Source organism: Hippopotamus amphibius, chromosome 16, assembly GCF_030028045.1.
Source record: "Hippopotamus amphibius kiboko isolate mHipAmp2 chromosome 16, mHipAmp2.hap2, whole genome shotgun sequence".
In the NCBI taxonomy this organism is placed as follows: domain Eukaryota; kingdom Metazoa; phylum Chordata; class Mammalia; order Artiodactyla; family Hippopotamidae; genus Hippopotamus; species Hippopotamus amphibius.
Genome location: NC_080201.1, coordinates 51,769,669 through 51,796,354, shown reverse-complemented (window position 1 = coordinate 51,796,354; position 26,686 = coordinate 51,769,669). Strand labels below are relative to the sequence as shown.

The 26,686-nt window shown below is 52.0% G+C and overlaps 1 protein-coding gene and 1 pseudogene across 1 annotated transcript in view; both read right to left on the bottom strand.

Annotated features, from left to right (window-relative positions):
• SPTBN4 (spectrin beta, non-erythrocytic 4) overlaps positions 1-26,686 on the bottom strand; it is a 70,750-nt gene that overhangs the window by 33,156 nt on the left and 10,908 nt on the right. The window contains exons 2-17 of the mRNA XM_057712957.1: positions 26,506-26,657; positions 25,199-25,372; positions 23,997-24,088; positions 22,361-22,441; positions 21,152-21,267; positions 18,551-18,663; positions 18,267-18,454; positions 18,075-18,192; positions 17,643-17,801; positions 16,681-16,983; positions 15,253-15,403; positions 11,312-12,245; positions 9,844-9,981; positions 6,364-7,114; positions 4,605-4,807; positions 882-972 (exon numbers count right to left, since the gene is read on the bottom strand). Of these exons, the coding sequence (XP_057568940.1) occupies positions 882-972; positions 4,605-4,807; positions 6,364-7,114; positions 9,844-9,981; positions 11,312-12,245; positions 15,253-15,403; positions 16,681-16,983; positions 17,643-17,801; positions 18,075-18,192; positions 18,267-18,454; positions 18,551-18,663; positions 21,152-21,267; positions 22,361-22,441; positions 23,997-24,088; positions 25,199-25,372; positions 26,506-26,657 (3,764 nt within the window). The remainder of the gene's footprint in view (positions 1-881; positions 973-4,604; positions 4,808-6,363; positions 7,115-9,843; positions 9,982-11,311; positions 12,246-15,252; positions 15,404-16,680; positions 16,984-17,642; positions 17,802-18,074; positions 18,193-18,266; positions 18,455-18,550; positions 18,664-21,151; positions 21,268-22,360; positions 22,442-23,996; positions 24,089-25,198; positions 25,373-26,505; positions 26,658-26,686) is intronic.
• On the bottom strand, positions 18,928-19,311 carry LOC130839100 (60S ribosomal protein L30-like; annotated as a pseudogene).

Genomic DNA, 26,686 nt, shown 5'->3' with positions numbered 1-26,686 from the left:
AGTATGGAAGCCCTTGTCCATTTCATGTGTGGGGAGAACATGGGGGTTCACCATGGGGAGAATCAAATCATCTTTAATTGCGGGGATTGGGACCTGGTTCTTGAGTCATCTTTGGTTGGGGGAAACTTTACTACATCATCGCGGAGGGGATACTAATGATCCTGGGTCGGGTAGATAGATGAGACTAGGACCGACTCTGTTTGGGATTAGGAAAATGTTTACTGAGCCATCTCTCATGGGGCCATCTCTTATGTGGTCGGGGTCCAGAATAGTTTCTGCGGAATGCAGAGGAAGGAGAGAAAGGCTTATCTCCTGAGCCGTCTCTGATAGAGAAGAGGACTTGAACCACCTCTGATTTGGGGCGATCCTAACGGTTGTGTAGATCATCTCTAAAAGGGGCAGAGCTTGACTCCCGGACACTTTTAAAGGGGCGAAGGCTTGGATGTGGACCATCTCTGACCGAAGCTGCGCTCTGGGCTTCTGGTCCACCCACGCCACCTCCCCCCCCACCCCACCCCCGCCTGTCTCTGGTCCCGCTCCCCAGTAGAGCGCTTCTCACGAATCTCCTGCGAGAAAGGTGAGATCAGCGCGCGTCCCCGCGGGACCCGTGGGCGCGGACGCGCGCCGTTGCCAGGGGCGCCCAAGGCCCCTCCCCCCCTTCCCCGGCGCCCGCGTGGGCGGAGGCCAGACTTGAGAAGCATGCGCACTGAGGCCAGCATGCGCACTGAGGCCAGCATCCGCACGCCTCCTGGCGGCGCGAGGTAAACATTGCTCCGCGACCCACTTAGACGGGGCGTCCCCGCCCCCATCGCGCCTCAGCCCTGGAGCACTTCCCTGCCTAGGAAAGAAGTCCCTGTGCCCAGCACAGCTGGAGTTCCTACCTCGTGGCAGTCTCGGAAGAAGTGCTGCAGCCCAAGTTGGTCGTGTAGCTTCTGCATCCAATGCTGAGCCTGTAATTGGTTTTCTTGGCTCCTGGGGATGGGAAGATAGGAGTTGGGGGAAGCCTGGGGTGGGGGGTGGCACTGGTAGTAGGGCTGTGAGGGCGTCGGGCTTGGCAGGGCTAGGAACATGGGGAATACCTACGAGCCAGCGAGGAAGAGGAGAGAGCAAGGTAGGGGTGGAGCAAAGGCAAGGAAATATCAGTGGGGCAGAGCCAGGGACAGAGCTGGAGAGGAGAAGGTGGAGAGGGAGAGAGAAGGGGGAAGAGAGAGAAAGAGAATGGGAGAAAGAGGGACAAAGACAGACAGATACCTGTAAAGAAAGAAATACAGACCCTTGGAGAGACACAATCCCGTAGAGAGAGATAACAGAGACCTACAGACAGAGTAAGAGATACCGAGAGAGACAAAAACTTAGAGAACTAGAGACATCTAGAGAGATAGATCAGGGAGGAGAGAGATTGATTCGGGGTGGGGGTGGGGGATGCAAAGGCCTAGAGAGATAAGCAAACACACACAGACACAAGACCAGAGACAAGGAGAAACAGAGATCTCAAGAGGGAATGACTGACAGAGACTCAGAGGAGAGACAGACAGAGACCCAGAGATAGAGAAAATAGGAAAAGACAAGGAAAGAAATGAAGCAGGGGTAGTGCCAGAGAGAGAGAGGAGAAAAGTGGGCAAGGAAGCAGAGGGAGGAAAAGGGACAGAGATATTCAGGGGAGGGACAGCCCAGAAGGGGGCAGGCAGAGAAGTGGCCAGATGCCACTGATAAAAGACACAGCCAGACAGATGGAAGGCTGCAGCAGAGTTAGAGAAATGGATGGGAGCAGGGTGTGGACAGATGGGGCAGGAGCCACACAGGGAGGCAAGGAGGGGCAGGCCCTTGGCCTAAGTGAACTGGCCAGGCTGGACCCAGGCTCTGCCACCCTGGACCCAGGCTCCGCCACCCTGGAGTCAGCAAGCACCGCAGCCCCAAGCAGCCTGGCCTCCTGCCCATAGTGCAGGGCAAAGTGTCCAAGAGGCCTGGTGGAGAGGGCTGAGGGGGTCCCACTTTGCTGTGCCTTGAACAAGCAACTCCCAGCCCAGGGCCTTGGCAGTGGCTGTTTCCTCTGCCTGGAATGCTCTTCCCCCCAAAGTGTCCTCAAATGTCACCTTCTTAGCAAGACCCCTCCTGACCACTCCCCAACACTTTCTGGCTTTCTTCCCTTCTTTAGTTTTCTCCTCTGCACTTAATACTATCTAACACACTGCATATGTTCCTTATTTATCTTGTCTGTCTTCCCCACTAGGATGTCATTCCACGAGGGCAGGAATTTTTGTCCCTTTTGCTCACACCTGCATCCCCAATGCCTAGCAAAAGGGCCGGGCACACAGTAGGTACTCAATACGGATCTGATGAATGAAAGGAGGCAAGAGAGACTTAGAGGTAGAGAGAAAGAGGGAGGGCAGAAACAGAAGTAAAATGTCTGGGGGGGAGGGACAGAAGAAAAGACCGAGAGGGGACTTCCCTGGTGGTGCAGTGGTTAAGAATCTGCCTGCCAATACAGGGAATACGGGTTTGATCCCTGGTCTGGGAAGATTCCCACATGCCACAGAGCAACTAAGCCCATGAACCACAACTACTGAGCCCACGCACCATAACTACTGAAGCCTGTGTGCCTAGAGCCCGTGCTCTGTGACAAGAGAAGCCACCACAATGAGAAGCCCACGCACCACAACAAAGACCCAATGCAGCCAAAATAAGTAAACAAAATAAGTAAAATAAAATAAAACTACTTAAATTTATTTAAAAAAAAGAGAGATGCAGATATAGGTAGCAAAAACAAGAAGAGAGAGAGAAGGAAACAGAGATACATGGATGTACAGAGAGATGGAGGCAAAGAGATGGAGGGTGTGAGAGAATGTTACAGAGAGAACCAGGGGCAGAGCTGAGGGGAGGAACAGGAAGAGCCAGAGCAAAATATGGACTCCCTCTTGCCCATACTCAACTCAGGAACCAGGAAATAGGGAATGCCTCTGAAATTGAACCAAACTCAACCCCTCCAGGGCTTCACCAGCCAATGTGTCAAGCACTGGTCCTAGGCATGAGAAAAGTCCCTTGTTTCTGGGAAGGTGAAAAAACAGCTGTGACCTCTGGCAAGTCTGTTCCCCTCTCTGAGCCTCACATGCCAAATGCAGACAAGATGCAAGAGCACCTTGCGTGCAGGGCAGAGTCAGGTTCCAGCTGAGGTGAGGCCCATGGAGAGAGAAGTGACTTGCCCTGAATCTCACATGTTGAGAGGCAGAGCTGGGACTAGGACAGGGCCTTGTCTGACCCGGGGCTCCCACAGCCCCCTGCATCTCTCCCATCTTGGCCCTGACCATTCTGGGCCATCCTTGTGAGATAGCGTGTGAGCTCTATGAGGGCAGGAATCGTGTTCTGTCCTGGTCACCGCTGTGTGCCCAGCATGGCTCCACACAGGGCCTGGAACGCAGTGTGGACGCAGTACATGTTTAATTGGCTGAAGGATAAATGAATAGGGACTTCCCTGGTGGTCCAGTGGCTAAGACTCCGTGCTCCCAATACAGCGGACCCGGGTTCAACTCCTGGCCAGGGAACTAGACTCCGCATGCTGCAACTAAGACCCAGTGCAGATAAATAAACAAATAAATAAATATAAAAAGAATAAATGAATAAACAATAGAATGAACGGAACAATTAATGACTGCAAAGGAATGAAGGAGTGACTCAGAAGGAACAGCCCTCCAGGTTCCTTCTCCTCCTCATTCTGCAGAGCCCAGCAGAGAGCAGATACTCAAGAAATGTGGGGTAAAGGAAGGAAGGTGCCAGGCCTAGAGCTGGAGGCACTAGATCATGAATTTGCACCCTCAGGATGAGAATCCCCATAGAAGTTTCCTTTAGGAAACTCCAAATGAATTTAGGGGAAAAGGACGCCAGAGACCCAGATAGAGGAGGAGCTGGGGTTTTGGGGCTGTGGATGGTGGTGGAGGGACCGGGTATGATTTCCATAAGGAGACAGAAGACAGAGCAGTACTGCGCTCTTTTCCTGCCTTGCTCATGCCAGAGAGGAGAGAGCTGGGGTGACCAGGATGGGCAGAAAGTGACAATGACAGAAAGAAGTGAGCCTGAAGGAAATCGTATAAAGGACTGCTTGAGGGCTGGGATTTTTTTTGAGGGGGGGGCTGGGAATTGCTGTTTTGTTCAGAGCCTAGAATAGTGCTGACACACAGTAGATGTTAACATTGTAACACACAGTCTGGTATCCCAGGCTGAGTGCAGGCTTGGGAGAGAAACTTTTCATTGTATATCCTTCTGCAGCTTTTAGGTTATCAACCACAAGTTACCTTTTCACAGAATGTCAATTTAAATCAAATCTAAAACAATATGGAATTAAATAGAAACCAGAGAGAGAAAGAGAGGGAAATCCCTGGCGGACCAGTGGTTAGGACTCCATGCTTCCATTGCAGGGGGCTTGGGTTCCAACCCTCGTCAGGGAACTAAGATCCCATAAGCCGCATGGCATGGCCAAAAAGAAAAAAAGAGAGAGAGACTGAGAGACAGAGAATCAGAAATGTGATGGAAAGAAAAGGAATTCTGGCCTCCTCGCCTCTCCCCTGTGCCAAGATCCCACCCCCTGTGCCCCTAGGGTCTGAGGGACCTACTTCTCCAGCAGCCGAGTCAAGGCCTCCTGGGCCTGCTCCCCGTAGGCATTGCCCTGTCTCAGCAAGCTCTCTGCAGCCTGCACAGCCACCTGCATCTTCTGCTGGTTCAGCTCCATCGTGGTGAGAAAATCCCGGTGCCGTTTCAGTGCCTCCTCCACTGACTCCACGGTGCCCGGCAGCTCCACACCCGACAGTGCCATCTCCTGGGAACGGGGGAGGGGTGATGCTCCGGTCAGCCCTGCTCCATTCCAGGACCTGGGAGAGGCTGCCAGCCTGCCTTGCCACCACTTTCCTCTCCCTTGCTCACTGGGTTCTAGCATCGAACATGCCAGGCATGGTCTCACATCAGGTCTTTTTCCCATGCTAGTCCCTCCAGATATCCCCATGGCTGGCTCTTTCACTTTCTTCAGGTCTCTGACCATCTGTCAAAAATATCCTCCTCCTCCCCCAGCCATATCTCTTTATCCTGCTTTAGTATTTTTCATAGCATATACCTGACATGATATTATATATGCTCCTACTTGCTTATCATCTCCTCCCCGCATATATACACACACACTAGAATGCCAGCCACATAAGGGTGGGATTTTGTGTTTTGCTTCCTGTGTGCTCAGCCCCAGAATAGTGCCTGGCACTGAAGAGGCACTCTAAATATATGGTTAATTGATGAAGACTGACCTGGGTCCTGTGTGACTTCAAGGAAGTTCTTTCCCTCTCTGGGGTCAGTTTTCTAACTGGTAAAATGGGTGGGTCAGAAAGGGTCCCTCATGCATGCCGCAACTAAGAGTTTGCATGCTGCAACTAAAAAGATCCCACATTCTGCAGTGAAGATCCCATGTGCCACAACTAAGATCCAGGACAGTCAAAATAATAAATAGATAAATTAAAAAAGAAAAAAGAAAAAGAAAGGGTCCCTCAAGGCCACCTCAGTTCCAATGTTTAGTAACCTCATGAGTCTAGTGGCTCCCGTCCCTTCCTCCAGATAATCCTCTAACTGGGTCAGCTTTCTCTAGATAACTAGCACAGGTAGTCATGCTTTCTAAAATGATCCCAAAAGCTGGTACCTACTCTTGGACAATCTGAAAACTGGGTGTTCCATCTTGTCCAAATCCTTAAATTTGGTTCCCATCCCAGAAAGATCTCCCAAATGGACCAGCTGTTCCCTGACAACCACGGTACTTGATTCCTCAAGCCATAAAGGCAGTTACCCTCTCCAGAGAATCTGCAAATTGCCATTCCCAATAAGAAGATAATCTGCTAACTTAGGCCCCAGAACTACTTAATCCACCATCATTTACAGACCCCAATAATGTCTCAGCCTGAATTACCTCTACCATAATCTCCATCCTCTGTTATCCACCCCAAGATCTTCTTTAAACCCCATTAACCATCACCAATCAACCTAATACTCTTATTTCCTTCCAGACAATTCACAAACCCAGGAAGCTACTCCAACGAACACCCAAGTGCATTACTCACTTGGAATAGTCCACAAGCTGTTAGTCACGTAAGATGAGACACCACCCTACCCATCGTAATCCTCAAATTCTGTCACACACCCACCCACACGTGTTCACACCGGATGCTCCACAAACCCAGCATCCACACCTGATACCTGCCACCCTCCACCCCCGCCACTGACATCAGATAAGCCATGAACCTAGTGGTCCCCGCAAACACACTCCTCCAAACATTTCCCTGTCCCCGAAATCTCCCGGGGTCTCAGACCCCCACCCGTGTCAACCCCATCTGCGGGCACCTGGTTGCGCAGCACCGCTCGCGCCTGGCGTAGGTCGCGCAGAAAGAGCTGGTAGACGTGCGCCTGGACCAGCGCCTCCCTGCGCGCCTCCCACAGGCCGAGCAGCTTGTGCCAACCAAGTTCGAGGTGCGGCAGCCACTCGTCGAGTGCCAGGCCCGGGCCCAGCTCGGTGCCGTCGCCCGCCAGCAGTGCCTCGCTGGCCGCCACGATGCGCGCGTAGTCCTCCTCGCGCTGGTCCACTTCCTCCTTGAGCGCGGCGTGGCGCGCCAGCAGCGCGTCCGCCTCTTCCAAGCTGCCGGGCAGGGGCCCCTCGCCGCCGCCCGCCGTCTCCTGGGCGCGCACCAGCCAGTCCAGGAAAGCGTCCAGGTCGTGCAGGAAGCGTTGCAGACGCCCGGCCGCCGCCACCGCCTCGCCACAGGCCTGAGCCGCGTTGGCCAACGCGCCCCACTCGGCGCCCAGTTCCTCCGCACCCTGATGCAGCCGCGCAGCCTGAGCCGGGAAGCGCACAGCAAGCAGGGCCGCCTCCTCCAGGAGGGCCGCCTGGCGCGGCTCTAGCGCTTGCAGAGCCGCCTCCAGGCCGCTGAGGCGCCACTGCAAGGCGCCGCCCGCGCGGGGTGCGCTCTCCACAGCCCTCCGCTTCTCGCGCACCTGGGCGCGCACCTCCGCCACCTCCAGTACGTGGTTCTCCACCAGCAGCACCGCGCTCATCTCCTCTTTGCGTTGTTCCACCAGCTCCACGATGCGGTTCCACCTGACCAGGGGAAGCAGGGAGGCTTAATTAAGGAGGACGGAGACCCCTCTTGGTGTGGAGGGCCCATCGACCCTGGGTAGAATCCAACCACTGTGTGACCTTGGAATATCACCTTATCTCACCGAGCCCTATTTTCTGCCTGTGTAAAATGGACTCCACCGGGCACATTTGCTTAGAACAGCGGTTCTCAAAATGTAATCTGAGCGAGGGCAAAACTATCTCCATCAAAATGCTAAGATGCTATTTTGCTAAGGCAGAGTGCTATTTGCCTTTTCACATTCATTCTGTCCGGAGTGTACAGTGGAGTTTTCCAGAGGCTGCAGGACAAAGACTGATTGCAGAAGCAGACCTGAGAACTCAGCCACCTTCTTTTAAGCCAGATATTAAAGAGATGTGCAAAAACGCAAAACAACACCCTTCTTCTCACTACATATTTTTGTTTTGAAAAATAGTTATCTTTTCATTATAAAATGTTAACGTCAACAGAGTTGGTTTATGTTGTTATTTTTAACGACTCAATAGTTTTAAATTACTCAGTATTAATTTCTAATATAGTAAATATTGATACATATAATGCATTCAAACAAGCTCTTTGGGGTCCTTAATAGTTTTAAGAGTGTAGGGACTTCCCTGGTGGTTCAGTGTTAAGAATCCACCTCTCAGTGCAGGGGACAAGGCCCGAGCCCTGATCAGGGAAGATCCCACATACCTGGGAGCAACTAAACCCCTGCGCCACAACTACTGAAGCCCAAGTGCCACAACTACTGAAGCCCGAGTGCCACAACTACTGAAGCCCGTGCTTCTAGAGCACATGCTCCGAAACAAGAGAAGCCATCACAATGAGAAGCCTGTGTACCACAACTAGAGAAAGCCCACGTACACCAATGAAGACCCAACACAGCCAATAAATTTTTTTTAAATTATTTAAAAATAAAGAGTGCAAAGGGTTCTGAAACCAAAGAGTGTTTGAACTTCTGGCTTATGACATCAGATAATATGTTGGATGCAACAGATAATAACTGAGCATGTACTATAAGCCAGGTGCTGAGGCAAACCTGTTTTATTCCAAAATAAATTAATGGGGAAAATTATGCATTGCTCTGTGCCCTCAGGCAAGTGATGGTACTTCTCTGGGCCTCAGTTCCCCTTCATAGGCAGTGTATGGTCTAGTTTATAAGCACAGAATCCAAGCCAGACTGACTGGCTGTGTCAGGCTCAGAGTCAAATCTGAGCTATGCACACTTTGGTTAGTAACCTTCTCTGTGCCTCCGTGCCCCCCAGTAAAATGGACACAATCGGAGCACAGTACCTACCACATAGGGGTGTTGTGAGAGTCAAATGAGTTATGATTTGTGACATGCTTCAAAGAGTACCTGTTAGCTATTCCTATTGAGTGGGGATAGTCTTCGGGACCATATCAAGCCCTTTTCTACCTCAGGGCCTTTGCCTTGGCTGTGCTCCCTGCCTGGAATACTCTGTACCCTCCCTCTCCTTCCCCATATGTACTCTTCCTGTGGCTGAATCCTTCTCCTCCCTTTTGAGGACCCAGCTCAAAATGTCATGGCTAACCACAAGATTTAATATCACTCCCAAGCCTCAGTTATGCCCTACCAGGTTACTCTATTTCCTGCATAAATCCTTACAGTTCTCTAAATATCTTGTTCATGTATTAGTTTATTTGTTAACTCTCTCTCTCTGTTACCTCTAGAATGGACACACCACTAGGGCAGAGATTAGGACTCTGAAATTAGAAGGACTCAAGTTCAAGTTCTGCTCTGGCCAGATTCGCCATGTGAACTTGGGCAAATCATTTCCCTCTCTGATCCTGTTTCCTCACTTGGAAAATGGGGATAAGTATGTCCACTTCATTGGGTGTTTATTGAGTTCGTGTGGCTAAAGCACTTGGCACATAATCCCACTAAATGCCATATATAAATCACTATTGATGTTGTTATCTTTTTAGGCCCTGGTGCACTGGGATTGAGAGACTATGGAGGCTTGGAAATCACTGGATATTAGGATCTTACAGCACAGCAGTTAAGGGCACAATCTTTGGAGTCAGACAATCCAGGCTTGACCCCCGTAACTTGCCATATCACCTTAGGCCACCTTCACCTCTCTGAGCTCCCGTTTCCTCCTCTCTCACGTGGGTAATTTACACCCCCCTACAGAATTGCTGGGAAAACTGAATATATATATGTGATCAAGAGCCCTAGTTCTGGATTCAGACAGAACTGAGTTTGACTCCTGCTTACTAGATTGAGTAATCTTGGATAAGGATTTCACCTCTCTGGATCTGTGTCTATCTATGAATCCTACCTTGCCAGAACTGCTGGTAGTGTTCTGGAGGGAAAGATTTAATTTGTTACTGTTCTTAAAGAGTTCTGAATTCTGGAAACTTTATTATGTAAATTGGGATATTGGGAGATAAAACAAAAGTTCTTGGAATAATTCCTGGCAGATAATGGATAGTCAATAAATCATTTCTGAACAAGTAAATTAATAGCCCATTGAAATGTATTGTGTTATCATTTTACCACATCACCACCAGCACTGGGTATTATCATTTTTTTTTCAAGGTTTTACTAATTTACTAGGTGACCCTTATCATCTCAGAAATTTGAAAGTTCACATTCTTGATTTCTGCAATTGAGTGAATGAAGAAAACAATGATGGGAAGAAGTGGTGTGGGAAACCTAGAAGGAATTTCAGCCCCAGGCCTCACCTACCTGCTGTTGAGGTGGTCCTGGCAGGAGCGCACCTCATCTGAGCTGGGGTGGCCTCCTTCCACCAGCTCCTGAACTGTGTGGTTCACATCCAGGACACGGCCCATTAGACTGTTCATCTCCTGGTCCAGACTCTCAAATCTGTGGAAGAAGGATGGATGGACGTGCTCAGAGAGGCCTGGACCCTAGGGACCTGTTCACTGGCTTTTATGAAGCTGCCTTCTCCTGGTTCTCCTCCTAACTCTCCAACCTCACCTCCACAGGCTCCTTTGCTGACTCCTCTTCTACTTGCCACTTAAATGTTAGATTCCTCAGGGCTCCATCCTGGGTCCTCTGAGTTTTCCCGCACATCCTGCCTGGGCCATCTCACCCACCCCCACAGCTTCAGTCCTTGCCCCTGAAGCCATCACTCCCACATCTGTCTCCAGCCTCAACTTCCTTTTGAACCTGTCTCCAACCTTAAAGCCTGCTGTGCACCTCCTCCAGGCTCCTCACTGTGACTCAAACTCATTTCAACATCTCCCGCAATTTGTTCTTTCTCTGGGTCTCCATCTCAGGGACAGCCCCACCCCCACCCCCTGTGCCAGAGCCCTAAGCTCCGTTTTGGACAAACACTTCTCCCAAGCCTGTCTGCCCCTATGGTCAGTCTTCTTGGGCTCCAGCCCTGGTCCAGTCTTGTCCCCCTCTACCTGAGTTCCCACCCCAGCTGCCTCTCTGGGCTCCCAGCCACCATTCTCACCCCTCCAACCCACCCTCCACATGGCAGCCAGGGAGGTCTGTTTTAAGCTGGCCATGGTCCTCGCTTGTTTAAAACAATGCCCAAAGCTGTGGCTTGGATAAGAGTGGGCACAGTAACAGTGGGGTCCAGGCATGGGTTTCCAGCAATGCCCAGTCCAAGACCTGGAACAGAGCAGGAGCTCAATAAGTACCCACTGAATGAGTGGACAGATGAATGTGCTCAGAGAGAGGTGCAAAGGGTTCATCCATTGATTTAATAACCCATTTCTAAATCTGCCAACAGACAAGTCAGTATCTAATGTGTCACAGGATGGTTAACTGCTACAAAGAAATGGAAAGTGGTGAGGGAAGAGCAAATGACAAGGGTCAGGGCAATTTTATTAGCTAGGGAGGTAACATCTATGCAAGGGCAGTGGGAATCCCAGGGGGAGGGATCTGGCCGGGGCATCCCTGGAGGAGTTTAGGTTAATTTCCTGCCAGGTGACTATAGGCCTCAGAGTGATAATAGCAAACGCTCCTGGAATGCTCCCTGGACCCAGGCATTTGCTAAGTATTTTGCCCATATTAACTCATTCACGGTTCTCCAGGAGCCTGTGAGGTTGGGACTAATATCATTCCCATTTTACTGGAACCCCTGGTTCCAGGTGAGTGAACATGGGAACTGTTGAACCAAGGAAGGCGAGACTGTGTGTGTGAAGAAGGGGACCGGGGAGTCCCACCAGTGCGCGCTCACCGGTGCTGCACCACCTCGACGTCGTCGAGTGAATCAGGCACACGCATGGCGAGGAGCCACTGCTCCTTCTCACCGATCCACAGCTCGCACGCGTGCACCTCGCCGAACATGCGGTAGACAGCGAGGGCATCCCGCAGCCACTGGCGCCGCAGCGCAGCCACCTCGGTCACCTCGGCGAACAGCTGCTCGGCCTCCACCACGCGCACCTGCAGTGCCACCACCAGCGGCCCGGCGCCGCTGGCGCCCCCCAGCGTCGCCAACTGACGCCGCAGGCCGCCCACGGGCCCGCGATGCGCCTCCACCTCCCCGGTGAGCGCGCGGTGCTGGCGGGCCAGGCGGCGGCTGGATGCTTCGTCGTGGCCGAAGTCGCCCGCGGCTGCTAGGCGGTAGGCGTCGCGAAGCCAGTCCAGGAGCCCGTCGAGGTCAGCACCGAACTGGTGCAGCGCCCGCGCCTCCTGCAGCCGCCGTTCGCGCCTCGCCGCCGCCTCTTCCAGCCGCTGCCAGCGCCGCCGCGCGCTCGCCGCGCGCTCCGCCAGGCCCGCCAGGTGCACCGTCTCGGCGCCCGGGCCCACGGCGCCACCGGCCGCGGCCAGCTCCTCGCCGCGCCGCAGCGCCTGCTGCAGCAGCGCCCGCCGCCCGCCCAGCTCACCCTGCAGGATCTTGTGCTGCGCCAGGAGGCGCGCGGTGCTGGACAGGTCGTGTGCACCGCCCGCCGCGCCCGCCGCGCCGCCGCCGCCCCCCGCCGCCTCTAGGAGGCGCTCCTTGTCGCGGGCCCAGCTCTCGGCCTCCTCCAGCTCCTGCAGCAGCGCCCACAGGCTGCGCGAGGCCTCCAGCTCCGCGCGCCGCCTCGCCGCCTGGTCCTGCAGCTCCGCCAGACAGCCGTGCACGTGGTTCACGCGGTTGCAGATGACCTGCGGATCGCAGGGCTGGTAACCTGGGCCAGGGAAAGGGGGAGATCCTGGGTTGGGCACGAGCCATGGGGCGCCCAAGGCTAAGTGCCTAGTCCTTGGCCCGACTTCATCAGATGCCAGGTTATACGTCCCCTCCTCCAGGCAGCCTTCCCTGACACCCCAAATCTGGAGCAGGCACCTTCTCTGGCTCTCCCAGGCTTCTCTGCTTCTCCCATCCCATCCCCGACCACTCTGCCTGTGACTCTTTCACCCACTCTGAACCCTCTGGGCTGTCACTGACACTCTGTCTTCCCTACTGGACTGGGAGCCTCGTAAGGACAGGTCCTGGGACTGTCTCCATCACACCCTGTCCCCACCACTGCCCAGCACAGGATGTAGCCCAGAGCAGTAGCCTAGTGAAAATGGTGACTTATTGATTGAATGATGGATGGAAACTGAGATTCGGAGAATCCTAGAATCTGTATATCTTCGTGTAAATATACAGTGTTTTTCCTCCAGAAACAGACCAAATGAAACGTCTTTACTCTTAACCTATGCTTCTGGGTTCCTTCTCTCATTCTCTGTCACCTTATCTATTAACCCACCTTATCTATTAAGGAGTGATGACCTAAACTCCTTTTTTGTCTTCAAATATTTCATCTTCCTCCTGGACCTCTAGTTTGTGACTGAGAACTGTGACATTAACTTAATGGGTTGCAGCCAGCATTTCTTTAATGAAATAGAATAGAATTAATAGAAAATATCAGAGGTAAGGGGAAGCATTGTTTTATAAACCCTGTGTGTGTGTGTGTGTGTGTGTGTGTGTGTGTGTGTGTGTGTGTTTCTGCATGTGTGCCTGTGAACTCTGGGTCATGAGGTAAATGTATTTCTTACTGGGTCAAAACAGTGTGAGAGACACTGCCCTAGGTGGCCTGCGGGATTTCTGCATTTCTGGATATTCACTGAAATTGACCCAAATACCAAGGCATCCAACTGAATAATAAACATCAATGGTGTCTGTGTATCTGGCTCTTACTCTAACATAGTGTCATTTAATTCTCACAACTATCCTATGAGGCCAGTATCCTCCTCAGCCCCGCCTTGCAGATGAAGAAACTCACACTCTGGGAGGGAAGCTGCTTGCCCAGGATCAGCTAAGAAATGGTCAATCAGGAGGCCATACTCTGGACCACTTATCAGCACGGCCTCCTGTCACCATGACAACACACACCCCACACTGGCTTCTTTGCTGTTTCCACGGTGCTGCTGGCGCATTGTCACCAGATGCTGAGACTTCACAAGGAAAAGACAGAGGGAGCCTCCTGGACAAACATCCGTAAGAATGAAGATGAAGAGTGAAGATGAAGGAGAGGGTCCCGACAATGTCTCCTGGGGTCGTGAGGTTGGTGATAGGCTGAGCTAGGATGGGGGTGTCTGCACTGGGGCTTGGAAGGAGACCTCAACATTTGCTCTTAGGACATGACCCAGTCCATGAGGGTGAGAAACCCCCAACCATCCTGCAAGCTGGATAGCCTCTTCCTTTCCTAACAATGCTCCAGGATTCCCAAGGGTCGTGGCTCCAGGTAAAGGAGTGAGACAGACCAGCCTCCAAAACCTCTTATCAGCTGTGTGATTCTGGTCCTCAGTTTCCTCATCAGTGAGAAAGATAAAAACAGCGCTGATGCTGTCAGCTCTCATGCACAGTTGCACGGGACGCAACATCAGACAAGGCCACTCTGTGATCGTGATGGATCAGGGCAAAGACAAGACTGTTCCACAGTCACATCTGAGCACACCTAAAACAAGGTCACTGTGTAAACCACACAAATGGCCGCCGCCGCCACCACCACCACCCCCTGCCTCTCCTGGCCAAGATGAACCACTCTGCCAATCCTGTTCCTCCCACCACCCAGATAAAAATGATTAAGATGCACAATCATCTAATTACCCCCACTTCCTGACAGCATCCAATCTGCAGCAAAACACACTACACTAAATCATCCCAAATCACCTAACACTAGCCCACATCCTATAATAAGCCCCTCTTAACATCGTCTTACTAAGATGCTTCATGGTCCCCCTGGTGTGTGCAAAGAACCAACAAACCCAGCTTGGTTTGACTACAGCAGGGTTCCTGGTGGTCTTCGGCTGGAGGCCGTTGACATCAGTAAAATGAGAACTTTATTAGAGCCAGTCTGGGTTTTCTCTATCAGCATCCGCGTCCCCCTGCTTGTGCTAATGGCGCCCACCCCCTTCTTCTCAGTTCATGTCTTTGGAGGGAGCTGACCCCACTCTTGGCCCTGGGTAGGCATGTCACATAGGTGTGGCCAATTAGATCGCTGTATAGCCTGGGGCCACAATGCCTGGCTGAGTGATGGGAATAGAACCCACGGTGGGCTAATGAAAACTTTCCTTGGACCTTTTGCCAGAACATTGGGAGAAAGGGGACTGTCTCTCGCTGGATCTGTGAAGCTGCTGGGATGTAAACGTAGGGCTGGATGATCCCAGATTTACACCACATGGGGAGGGACTGCCCAATAGTGACACAAACATAAAGGCTAGGGCTGGAGAGAGATGGAATCTTAAAAGCATCATTGAACTATCCCTGGATCCAGCCAAAACTGAAGCAAAACTCATCCCTCCCTGCACATTTAGTTACATCAGCCAATACATTCCCCTTTCCTCCTTAAGTTAACCGAATTGAGTTTCTATCACTTGATGCCGAACAGGCACTGACAATAATTACCTTACCCAGTCTTTTTACGGTATTCACTGAGATCCGGCTGTGAAAAGCTTAGCACATAACAGGTGCTCAACAAACATGAATCATTACTGCAGAATCTCAAAGCAGGAAGAAGTTATGTGGTCCAACCTCTCACTCAAGGCATTAATTTCCCACATGATATCCCTGATGGAGTGTGATCCTAGTCGGTGCTTGGATGCCTCCAAAGACCGGGAGCTCACTCCTTCGTTTTGTCTCTCAGGAGACATTCTGCTTCTATTAGCACCAGCCCTGAAAGTCTCCACCCCAATCCCGAAACTCAGACTCACCCTGCAGCTGGGAGAAACGCAAGGCAGCAGCGTTGAGCGCCTCCACCCGCTCACTCTGGGCCGCGATGTCCCCCTCCAGCAGTCCATGCTTCTGCAACAGGTCATCTGCCTCCACCAGGTGCTGCCCACATTCCCGGGACAGCAGCTGAGCCTACGAGTAGGGGCAGCCCTGAGTGTACTTTTGGCACTGGCCCTTAGGCCCCTCCCCCCTCCCCCCATGGCCCACGCCTCTGCTCCTCTACTCCATCACTTGAACTCTGATCTCTGTCTCAGTCTCCGTGTCTCTGTCATCACCTCTCCGTCTCTGACTCTCTGGATGTTCCATCTCTCATCGTCTCCACAATTCTGGGCTCCGTCACAGTGTCTTCCTCTCTATGCCTCCATCTCCCTCTTCTTCTGTCTCTCTCTGCCTTCACCTCTTTCTCATTTCTACTTCTCTGTCCTCATCTCGACCCCTATCTCTTTCTCTCCATGTTTCTCTCTTTTTCAAAAAAAAACTTATTTGGCTGCATTGGGTCTTAGCTGTGGCACGTGGGATCTTCGCTGAGCCACAGGGGCTCTTTTAGTTGCAGCATGTGGGATCTAATTCCCTGGCCAGGGATCGAACATGCATTGGGAGTACGGAGTCTTAACCACTGGACTACCAGGGAAATCGCTCCATGTCTCTCTTTGTGTCTGTATCTCTCTCTCTCTTTGCTTCATCCTTCTTATCTCCATCTCGCTCTGTATTCATCTATCTATCTCCAGTAGGTCTCTCTTTCTCAAATGGATCCCATCTTCCTATGTGTCTTTCTCTGTAGCCATTTAGATTTCTGTTGCTAACTTCGGGTCCGCTTCTCCAGCTCTCTCTCTCTCTCTCTTTCTCTGATTTTTCTTTGTCTCAAACTGTTGCGATCTTCCTCTGACTTAATCTCTCTGTCTCTGTCTGTCCCTGACTCTCTCTGTCTCCATATTACTGTGTCTTTTTATCTATTTCTCCAGATATTTTGCTGTCTTTCTCACACTTTCTTTTTCTGCCTCTGTCTCTCTCTGTACCTTTCACTCTTTCTTTTTGTCTCCCTTACTCTCTCTCTCTTTTTTAAAATTTATTCATTTGGCTGTGCCAGGTCTTAGTTGCAGCATGCAGGATCTTCGCTGTGACATGCAGGATCTTTTAGTTGCAGAATGCGGGACTGCAGCATGCGAACTCTTAGTTGCAGCATATGGGATCTAGTTCCCTGACCAGGGATCGAACCCCGGCCCCCTGCATTGGGAGCCGTGGAGTCTTAACCACTGGCCCACCAGGGAAGTCCCTTTGCATCCCTTTCTCTTTACCTCCTTCTGTCTCTCTTCCCTTCCTTCTCCATCTTTGCCAACTCTTTCGGTGTATTCCCCTCCCTCCCCTCCTGGCAGGCCACCCCAGTCATTGGCCCCCGATCTGGCCCCCACCTGCATCTCCTCCATCCAGTCCACCATGTACACCATCTCCTGGAAGACTTTCTGCAGGGCCAGGTTCTGCTCGAGTCGTGTCCGCCGGGCACCTACCAGCCCGGTCAGCAGGGCCCACTGGCGCAGGACACTGTCACGCTGGGCTGCCACCCGGCGGGCATCATAGTAGCCTTCAGTCGCCAATGCCTGGGCCAGCTCTGCCACGCCCTGCACCCGTTCCTCATAGGCTGCAATGTCTGCCTCAATCGCTTCATGCTTCTTCATGGCTGCCTCCACTGCTGGCAGCTCATACCCAAAGTTGTCCTGGGGCAGGGCAGGCCACAGACACTCATCCATGTTGCCTCAGCAGTCAACCTGTTACCTTGACCCTGCGTGACCCTGAAAACTCCCCCACCCGCTCCTGTTACCCTGGGAGACCAGTCACATCTTTCTCTGTTACCCTAGAAACCAACCCCACCACCCCAAGTTACCCTGGAGACCAGCCCCACCATCCCCAGTTACCTGGAGATCAGTTCCACCCTTCCCTGTTACATCTCTAACCCTAAAATTGTTAACCAGGAAACAGTCCCCATCCTTCCATTTCCTTAGAGACTGGGGACCAGGCCTACCCTATCCTGTCACTTAGGAGACCAATTCTATCCTTTTGAGTTACCCTGGCCACCAGATAACAACCTCTTTTGTCACTTAAGAGATAATTAAATATGCTCCCTATTTCTGAGGAGACTAATTCTGTCCTCTCTAGTTACCCTGGAGAGCAGCCTCACTCTCCTATTACCCTGGAGAGCAGGCCCACACCCCTCCCCCACCAATCACAATTCTCCCTTCCCACCTTCGCTTGTCACCTAGGAGACTAATCCAACACTTCTCTGTTGCTTAGGAGATCAAGTCTCCCTCTCTGGTCCCAGGGCCATCAGGCCCACTCTCCCTCCCTTTCCCCCAGAGCCAAGCCCTATGCTCTGTACCTGGGAGACCAGGCGCTGGTTCTCATTCAGCCAGCTCTCCCGCATAGCCACCTTGTGGTCAAACCTCTGGGCCAGTAGTTCCAGCTTCTCTTGTCGGATCAGCTCGGCCCGTAGGGCAGCCTCCCGCTCATGTTCTGCCTTCTCCAGCTGGCCCCATGCCTAGGGAGGCAGGAGGAGGCAATCAGATTTCAACAACTCCCCACAGTTTAATGGCCCTGGCTTCTCTGTCTGAGGTCACTCTCAGCACTTACGGCACTTTTGTGCAAATTAGAAAAAACAAGTTGCTTTCTCATGACCCTTTACTGCTGGAAAAACCATCCGAGTGAATATCTAATCCATGATGTCTGCAATGTGAATAGCTCCCTTGAGCAGTGCACAACCTACACAACCTCACAGAGCAACCCTTCCTCTCCCCTACATCCTCAGCCTCACCTTGTCAATATCCCAGATGCCACAGCCCTCCCGGGGCACGTAGAGGCGACGGTTGCAGGCACGCAATTTGCTCTGGATGCTGAAGAGCAGCACCTCCAGGTTCCCCTTCTCCTGAAACCTGAAGGGGCCTGAGCTCAGGAACCCTGCCTCCACACGTCCACCTGCTACCCTCCCTCTTGAGCTGGGCCTCACTTGACGGGCTTCTCCAGTGTGCAATAGGCCGTGAACGCCTGGAGCTGCTGCTGCACCCCACTCAGTGAGTTGGCGAACTTCTGGTTGCTGATAAGGCCCACAGTGCGGTGGATCCAGGCCAGCAGCTCGGCCGCCATCTCCTCGTAGTGCTCAATGATCTTCCCCACCTCCAACACCTGGTCCAGGACCTGAGCCGGCAAAGGAAGGTGGGGTCAGCCTCACCCCAGATTCGCCCCCATATGGTCCCCAGGCTCCCACCTGCCCCATTCCTTGGCTCCTCATACCTTCCCAATCCGCTTCCCCTCCACAGCCAGAGCCTTCATCTTGGAGAAATAGTGGTAGAAAGAGACCACATAGGTGATGATGGACTTCTCATCTGGAGCCTCCATGTTCACGTCTGAGGGGTAAAGGAGAGTGAGGGAGAGTGATGATGAGTGCTCTGACCAAGAGATTGAAGGTATTGACTGGAGGGAGGGAGAACTCATTCTCACTAGCTGTGTGACCTTGGACAAAACAATTAACCTCTCTGTTCCTCAGTTTTTATATCTGCCCAGTGGGGATTTACCTCACAGGATTAAAAAGTGCCCGACACATATAAACCACCATGGAGAAATTACCTATAACGATTTCTTTCTTTCTTTCTTTCTTTTTTAGAGCAAGCTCTGGCCAGTTTTATTAAAGAAAAATTGTGCATGATTTACCTTTCACCAGTCTGTTCTGGCATGCTTCTAATGATATCAGAATCACCTGGATCAATGATAGCCAGTGTGCACACTCTGTAGTATTTTCCACATGCTGTGCCCAATTCAGTATCATTGCCACTTTAGTGATGGACACCAGTTTTGGCCAACATGGCATCATACTCTATTTCAGATTTCCTCAAGGCTGGGCAGGTGTTGCCGAGGATGACCAGTTTCGCTTTGCCATGTCTGATCATTTTGAGAGTGCACTTGTGCCCCCGCACGTACTTTCCACTTTTCATAACCAGCTGGAGCCTAGCGTTGATTGACTCCAGTGACTTTTTTGTCTTATTTGTGGCCACCATCTTCCTGCCTTAGGTGCAGGACCCCCCCCCCCCCCCACCGCAACGAAGAGCAGCCACCAAGATGGCCGTGGAGCGAGAAAGGAAGGAGTTCCCACAATGTCAAGCTCTTCAAGGTGGGACTGGGCCCTATAATGATTTCTTGAGCATACCATTCTACCTTCCACCTCAGGGCCTTTGCACATGCTCTTCTCACTGTTCTCTCTCCCTTTTCTGTGTGCTAAACTCCCACTCATCCTTCAGGGCTCTGCTCAACTTAAGTTCCCTCAAATACATCTTCCTGTTCATCCTGTCTAGAGATAGTCTCCTCCTATTATTCTTCCTCGTAGCATCTTATCATTTCCTCCTAGAACGTATCACAATTTATAATTAAATATTCCCTTATGTGATTATGTTCTTATCTAGAGTTTGAGCTCCATGAGGACAAGGGCTATGCCTGTCTTTTACTACTGTTCCTACTGTACCCAGCGCACAGTAGGAGCTCAATAAATAAATACACTAAGTGTATGAATGGTGTGTGAAGTTTGAGGTCAAGGACATGGGCATTGGAGGCTGCCTGAGCTTGAATCTCAGCTCAACCACCTACTCACTGAATGTCCTTATAAAATAGACCTAACTTCTATGAGCTCAGTTTCCCTGTTGTTACGGTAGGATAATCACAATGCCAGCCACCTAGGAACACTGCAAGTATTAGAGAGAATAACTTGGCACAGAGGAGAAACTCAATAAATCCTGATTATCATTTTAATTTACCCACTGAATGCAGAACATTATACTAGGCCCTTAATCTCCCCAACCTGATGAAACTGACATCCAATAAACACCTACTATGTGCCAGGCACTATAAGAGGCAGGGTAGAGGAACGATTCGGACCATGAATTCTGGAATCAGAAAGTCCTGTTTACTGGGTTTTCAGTGTGATGCTGGGCAGGTGACTTCACATCTCTTGAGTCTTTGTTTCCATCACTTTAAAACAAGACTGATGATTTCTATGCAACCAGGTCAGTGTGAGGAGGAAAGGGAACAGTGTTGATACGATTCCCAGTCATGTGCTTGGCACCTGATAGATGCTCAGAGAACGGGAGCAACCGTTATTCCAGATATGGGGGACTGGTGGGGTATGATCGTGGCCATTATTCCAGAGATGGGGGGTTGGTATTGGTGTGCCCATGATTAGGAATGAGACTGAAGTCAGGGGTGCGGTTGGGGATAGACTGAAAATGGGAAAGGGGCTGGGGATGAGGACAGAGCTGTGGGTGGGGATGTGGATAATGTTGGGGAGGATGGGGTTGGGGTTAGGGATGGGACAGTATCGGAGATTGGGTTGGGGATGGTGTTGGCTTTAGGGATGGGGCTGGGGTTAGGGAGAGAGGGGGGTTGGATTTGGTGGGGAGGTGATTAAGGATGGGGTTGGGGAAGGAGGTTATGTTGAACATAGGAATGGAGATGGGGTTGGGTTTGAGGTAGAGATGGACAGGAATTCCCTGGTGGTCCAGTGATTAGGACTCTGCATTTTCACTGCCAAGGGTTCCATCCCTCGTTGGGGAACTAAGATCCCACAAGGCTCACAGCATGGCCAAAAAAAAAAGAAGAGAGATGGAGATGGAGAAGGTAAAAGATGGGATGGGAAGCAGACGGGATTGGAGATGAAGAATAGGAGGGGCCTGGGAGGGAGCCGGAATTTGGAAGGCAGCTATGCGCACCACTATACCACCAATGCCGGACTCTGAAATGACCTGGGGTTTAGGATGGTGTTGCAGTAGGATGGGGTTGAGTTTGGGATGGCACTTGGGCTGGGAGCCCCCCAAGAGGAAACCTGGGCTGGGGCCATGCAGGGCTCACCCTCAGGGTCCAGCAGACGTGCCAGCCCCAGGTGCTGCTCAGCTGTGCGGAAGGCTCTCTGCAGGTTGTAGTTGGCATTGGATTTGGTGAGTTTGCTGAAGTCCACGAGATCGGGCCTGGGCAGGGGCACAGAGCAGGCAGGCAGCAGGCAGGCTCCAAAGCCAGTGGGCAAACGGGTGAAAAGACATCCTTGTCTGAGTCCCACCCAGGGCGAGGGCAGGAGGAGCACGACCCGGCCAAAGGGAAAGCTGTGTGTGCTGGTGCGCGCCTGTGCAGCATTTAGCTGCGGGTGTGAGCGCTGCGTGAGAGCACGTGTACGTCTGACTTCATGATGCACAAGTGTCTACGTGGGTGTGTTTCTGTACAGTATTATGTAGTGCTTGGAAGCATGAGGTCTGGAGTCAGCCCTCCTGACTCAAACCCCAGCTTAGTCATTTCCTGGCTGTCAGGCTGGGTGAGCTACTGCATCGCTCTGTGCCTCAGTTTCCTCGTCTGTAAAATGGGGAGAATAATAGCATCTGCCTCATAGGTTCATTGAATATTAAATGACTTATTGGAAAGCACTTAAAACAATGCTGAGTACGCTCAGTGAATGTTTCCATTTTAGCAGAACCCCACTGAGAGCTTGTGGGTTCGTGAGCGTGTAGGTGGGGCTGGGTCTCCCCGTATTCATGAGTGAGTCCATGAGGGTTGGGCTTCCATCACACCGGAGCAAGTCCCTCCCAGCCTCCAGGCCTGGGTTTCCCCAACCTGTCACAAGAACAGATCTGTCACCATGGTTCATGATGTGGGTCTAATTCATCTGGGTACCCTTCCTCAGCCAGCTCAGCACCAGGCCCTGAAGCAGGGATAAGTGGGTGCACGGGGAGGCAGAAGCGGGGCCTGGGGGCTCACCGTGAGGAAGAACTTTCTGATGGGAGGAAGTGAGTGGACTCTCCATGGGGAATGAGCTGCCCACCCTGGGGGCATCCAAGCAGCAGGCACAGGTACATGTGTGCACAGAGTATGTGGCCTGGACAGGGGTCTGTGTGTGCATCTGTGTGTAAGTGTGTGTAAGAGCGTGTGTGTGAATGGAAACGTGTATGTGTGCGGAGAGGTGAAGGAGGGGGCATCCTGTGTCTGTGTGTTTATATACATCCGTGTACAGGTGTGTACCTGAGGAATGGGAGGGTAAGGTGCAAGGCAGGGCTGCCCCAGGCCAGGCGGTACCTGTGCCGGTGAATGAGAGCATTGAAGGCCAAGCCGTCTCGCCAGCTGGTGGTGAAATTCTGGATGTTTACCTCAGGGTAACTGGCAGCATGGAAGGGAGAGACAGAGACAGAGATGGAGAGGGTCAGGAGGAAAGAGGGAGGAAGGGAGAGAGAGACAGATATAGATGAATTGATGGATGGATGGATAGATTGATTAATCGATAGATGGATAGATGATAAAAGATAAATGATAGGTAGGTAGATAGATATAGATGACATATAAGTAGATAATGATGAAAGAAAGAAGGAAAGAAAGAAAGAAAGAAAGAAAGAAAGAAAGAAAGAAAGAAAGGAAGGAAGGAAGAGAGAAAGAAAGGGAGAAAGAAAGAAAGAAAGAAAGAAAGAAAGAAAGAAAGAAAGAAAGAAAGGAAGGAAGGAAGGAAGGAAGGAAGGAAGGAAGGAAGGAAGGAAGGGAGGAAGAAGAAAGAAAGGAAGGAAGGAAGAAGGAAGGAAGAATGAAAGGAAAGAAAGAGAGAGAGAGAAAGAAAGAAAGAGAGAGAAAGAAAGAAAGAAAGAAAGAAAGAAAGAAAGAAAGAAAGAAAGGAAGGAAGGAAGGAAGGAAGGAAGGAAGGAAGGAAGGAAGGAAGGAAGGAAGAAAGAAAGAAAGAAAGAAAGAAAGAAAGAAAGAAAGAAAGAAAGAAAGAAAGGGAGAAAGAAAGAGGGAGAGAGGGAGGGGGGAGCCAGGAAGATGGAAAGAAAGAGAGAGAGAAAGGGAGGGAGGGAGGGGGACAGGAAAAGAGCAAGAGAGAGAGAGAGAGGCAGAAGGAAGAAGGAAGAAAAGGAAAGAAGGAGAAACGAGGACCGGACAGAGAGAGAGAGACAGAGAGAGCAAGATACAGACCGAGATGGGGAAAGAAAGGAGGGGGAGAGAGATATAGGAGGGGAGAGAGAAGGGAGGGAGGGAGGGAGAAAGGAAGAGATCAGAACAAGGAAAAGCAGACACAGAGGTAATGACAGACACAGGGAAGAACAGATAGCATTGCAAGACAGCCCCAGGAGGACGCGCGTCAGAGAAAGCCCGGTCTCCATCCATTCCTGCCCCTCCCTTCTTCCTCCCAGGGCTGTTGCTCCCTGGAGGGCACTTCGGTCTTAGGCCAGGCCCCTCCTGGCAGGGGCGCCAGGGGACGTGCCTGGCGGTGTCTTGCGCCCCTCTTCTCAACCCCACTGAAGGTACCAGGACCTTGAGCAGCCTGAGCCCTAGTGTGTGGCCCCCTAGGCTGAAGGGTGGCTGCTTTCAGGTGCTGGGGGTGGGGGACAGCTCGGGAATAGGGCCCGGGGGTTCACACAGGTGCACGTGAGACCTCCTGAGGTGCAGGACGAGATGGGAGGAGAGAAGGGAACAGGCTGGGCACAGCCCACCACCTTCCCACATTGTTTCCCGAGGAGTCGGAGTTCTAAATTTGAACCTGGCCTTCCAGATTGTTATACAGGTTTATTTGTCAAGGTCGGAAGAGTTTGTTACCAGTTTGCTAACTTCAGATATAACTTCCGACGCCGAGGACGTGGGCTGCCCCTTGCACTCCTGTCCCAGAGGGAAGCGCAGAGGTTAGGGCCTGGCCCTCCTGGGGGTGGGGGTCGGGAGGGGGGTGGCGTACCCAGCTGTCTTCATCTGACACCACAAGAGCAGCGCGTCCTTGGCTGAGCGAGTCTCTCTGTTGTCCTCCGTCTCAATTTTGATGACTTGAATCTGTGAGGATACAGAGCATGGCTCCTGGGGCCTGGAGAGCTTTGAGGCTGGGAGACACCCCACCCCCACCCTGGGGGTGGCAGAGGCGATGGGAGAGGCAGCTTTGGGCTGGGGGTGGGGCCATCACCTCTCTCTCCGTCCCCTTCCCCTGCGGCATGTCCACTCCCCCCACTCCCCAGTCTTTCCTTCCAGGCCCCCTTTTCACCTCCCTATGGACCTACTGTGGTCCAGCTCCAGTCTCTTCTTTGGGCTTCCGGCTCCCAATTTTGGTCCAGAGGGATCCTTCTAAATCTAATTATGCCCCTCCTCTTGATAAAACTCCCCATCTCAGACAGAATAAAATCCAAACTGCTAATCACAGATCGCCTGGGCCCGGCCCACACTTCTGACCTCATCTCCTCCCTGTCTCCCCGCTGCCTCCTCATCTCTAGCTATACTGGTCTTTCTCTACCTGCAACATGCCAAGCTCATTCCCACCTCAGGGCCTTTGCATCTGCTGTGCCCCCTGCCTGGAATGCTTTCTCCTTTCATCTTCGTATGTCATTCAGCCATCAGCTTCTCTGGTCACCAAGGCTAAAATCTCAACATGACCAACTGGATATTTTATGTCCCTTTTACTACTTCATTCATAATCTTTTCTGCATAGCTCTTTTTACTTCTCTGCCTAAAATTGGTCCTTTTCCCATACATGTCTTGTTTGCACATTGATGTGTTTGTTTATTAGCTGTCTACCCCTCCCCCCCATGTCTTGCACCAGAAAGACAGAAAATTTGTCTATTTTGTTTCTGAACTGGAGCAAGATTGCCTGGATTCCAGTTCCAGCTCCACTACCCAGCTGTGTGATCTTGAGCATATTACTTCACCTCTCTGGGCTTCAGTTTCCTCACTGGTAAAATGGGATACTAAATAGTACCTAATTGATGTGCATATTAAATGCCAAGTGCTTAGAACAGAATAAAAACTATATAAATGATGATTATGATGATGGTGGTGATTCCTGGAGCATATTAGGAATATTTTTGGAATAAATGAATTAGTGGATGAGGGACACCCATCTAAGGCCCCACCCCGGGGGGGGGGTGGGCTGGGCTGGGGTCACTTGGAGATCACCTGGAAACGCAGGATGATGGTCCAGACCAGCCCCAGGGTCAGTCGGTGGTTCCCGTCCACGATGTCATGTGAGCCCACGTTCTCCAGGTGCACACGCTGCTCCTTCAGGAACTGCAGTGCCTTGTCCACATTTTCCAGTGAGTGGATCCTCATGCGACCACGCGTGGGCCTTGGCTAGGACAGCAGGGGCATTAGGAAATCCAGGAGCTGGCCAAGACCACCATGCCCTCGACCCCACCCCTTCCCAAGAAGGCCACCCCCATAACTACGCTCCCTAACCCCACGTCCAAGTCCAGGCCACGCCCTTTCAGTCCTATCAAAGACCCAGGACCCAATCCTTAAGAAGCCCTGCCTGTTCACAGCCAGACCCTTCCAAGTCACGTCCTTTCAGGGCTTATTCAAGTTCCCGGCCTCGCCGCTTCAACTCAAGCTCCACCTCCAAACTGATAGCCACACCTTTTATCATAAAGCTCCGCCCCCTGCCTGTAGCGACACTCCCGCCCCTTCCATTGGATCTCTGCCCCAGGCCACCAATGTTTTGCCGCTAGTTCCATGGCCACACCCCTCACTTCCTCCTTTTCAGGTCCATGTCTAGAGCCACGCCCACTCCTATCAAGCCCCGCCCCACCCCAGGACCCTCCTCTTGTTTATAGCTCTATTCCTTCCAAGGGTGTTTGTGCGTATTCTATAGCCATGCCCCTCACAGACTTCCTGAGCTTCAGGCTCTGGTCCTTTAATCCACCTCTAGCTCCATCAGAATCCCACCCTTTGCGATGAGGTCCCATCCAAGCCCAGAAATACAACTGCAACCCGCACAAGCCACACGCATGCAAGTGTTCCTTCTGGTCCCCTAGACACCCGAGACCTAGGCCTCACCCTTCCGATGACAGCCACGCCCTCAACCAGAGACCCCCTGAAACACAATTCTACCCCTGTTTTATAGCCATGCCTCCTGCTACCGCATACCCAGGCCAGTCCCTTGTAATAAATCTCCTTCCTTTCCCAATAGCCCCACCCCTTCCAACGGGGCCCCACCGATGGAGTTAGCCAAAGTTAGCCGAAAGGTAGAGATCCGCCCCGAAGGACAGTCCTGTCCTTTGACAGAATCCCGCCTCTGTGCCAAGCCACATCCCCCACATCACAACCAAGCTCCACCCCTGTGCCATAGCCCCGCCCACCCAAATGATGTGCCTTTTCCCCATCCAGCCTTTCTAGGTCTTTCCATCCATCCATTAGCCAGGCCCTGTAGTAGCCCAGCCCGAGACACCAGGGCCGTCCCCTTTCCCCAGCCTTTCTGGCCCCCTCACCAGCTGCTCCCCGGACAGCACTTCCAAGAGCCGCGTGAGCACGAAGCCGTCCCTGAGGTCCGCATAGAGGTCCCCGATGTGGCAGCCAACACGCGCAAGGTGCGAGTTCACCCACTTGGTGAAGGTTTTCTTCTGCACGGCCTCTCGCTCATCTGAAGGACAGGCCCTGATGAGCCCCCGT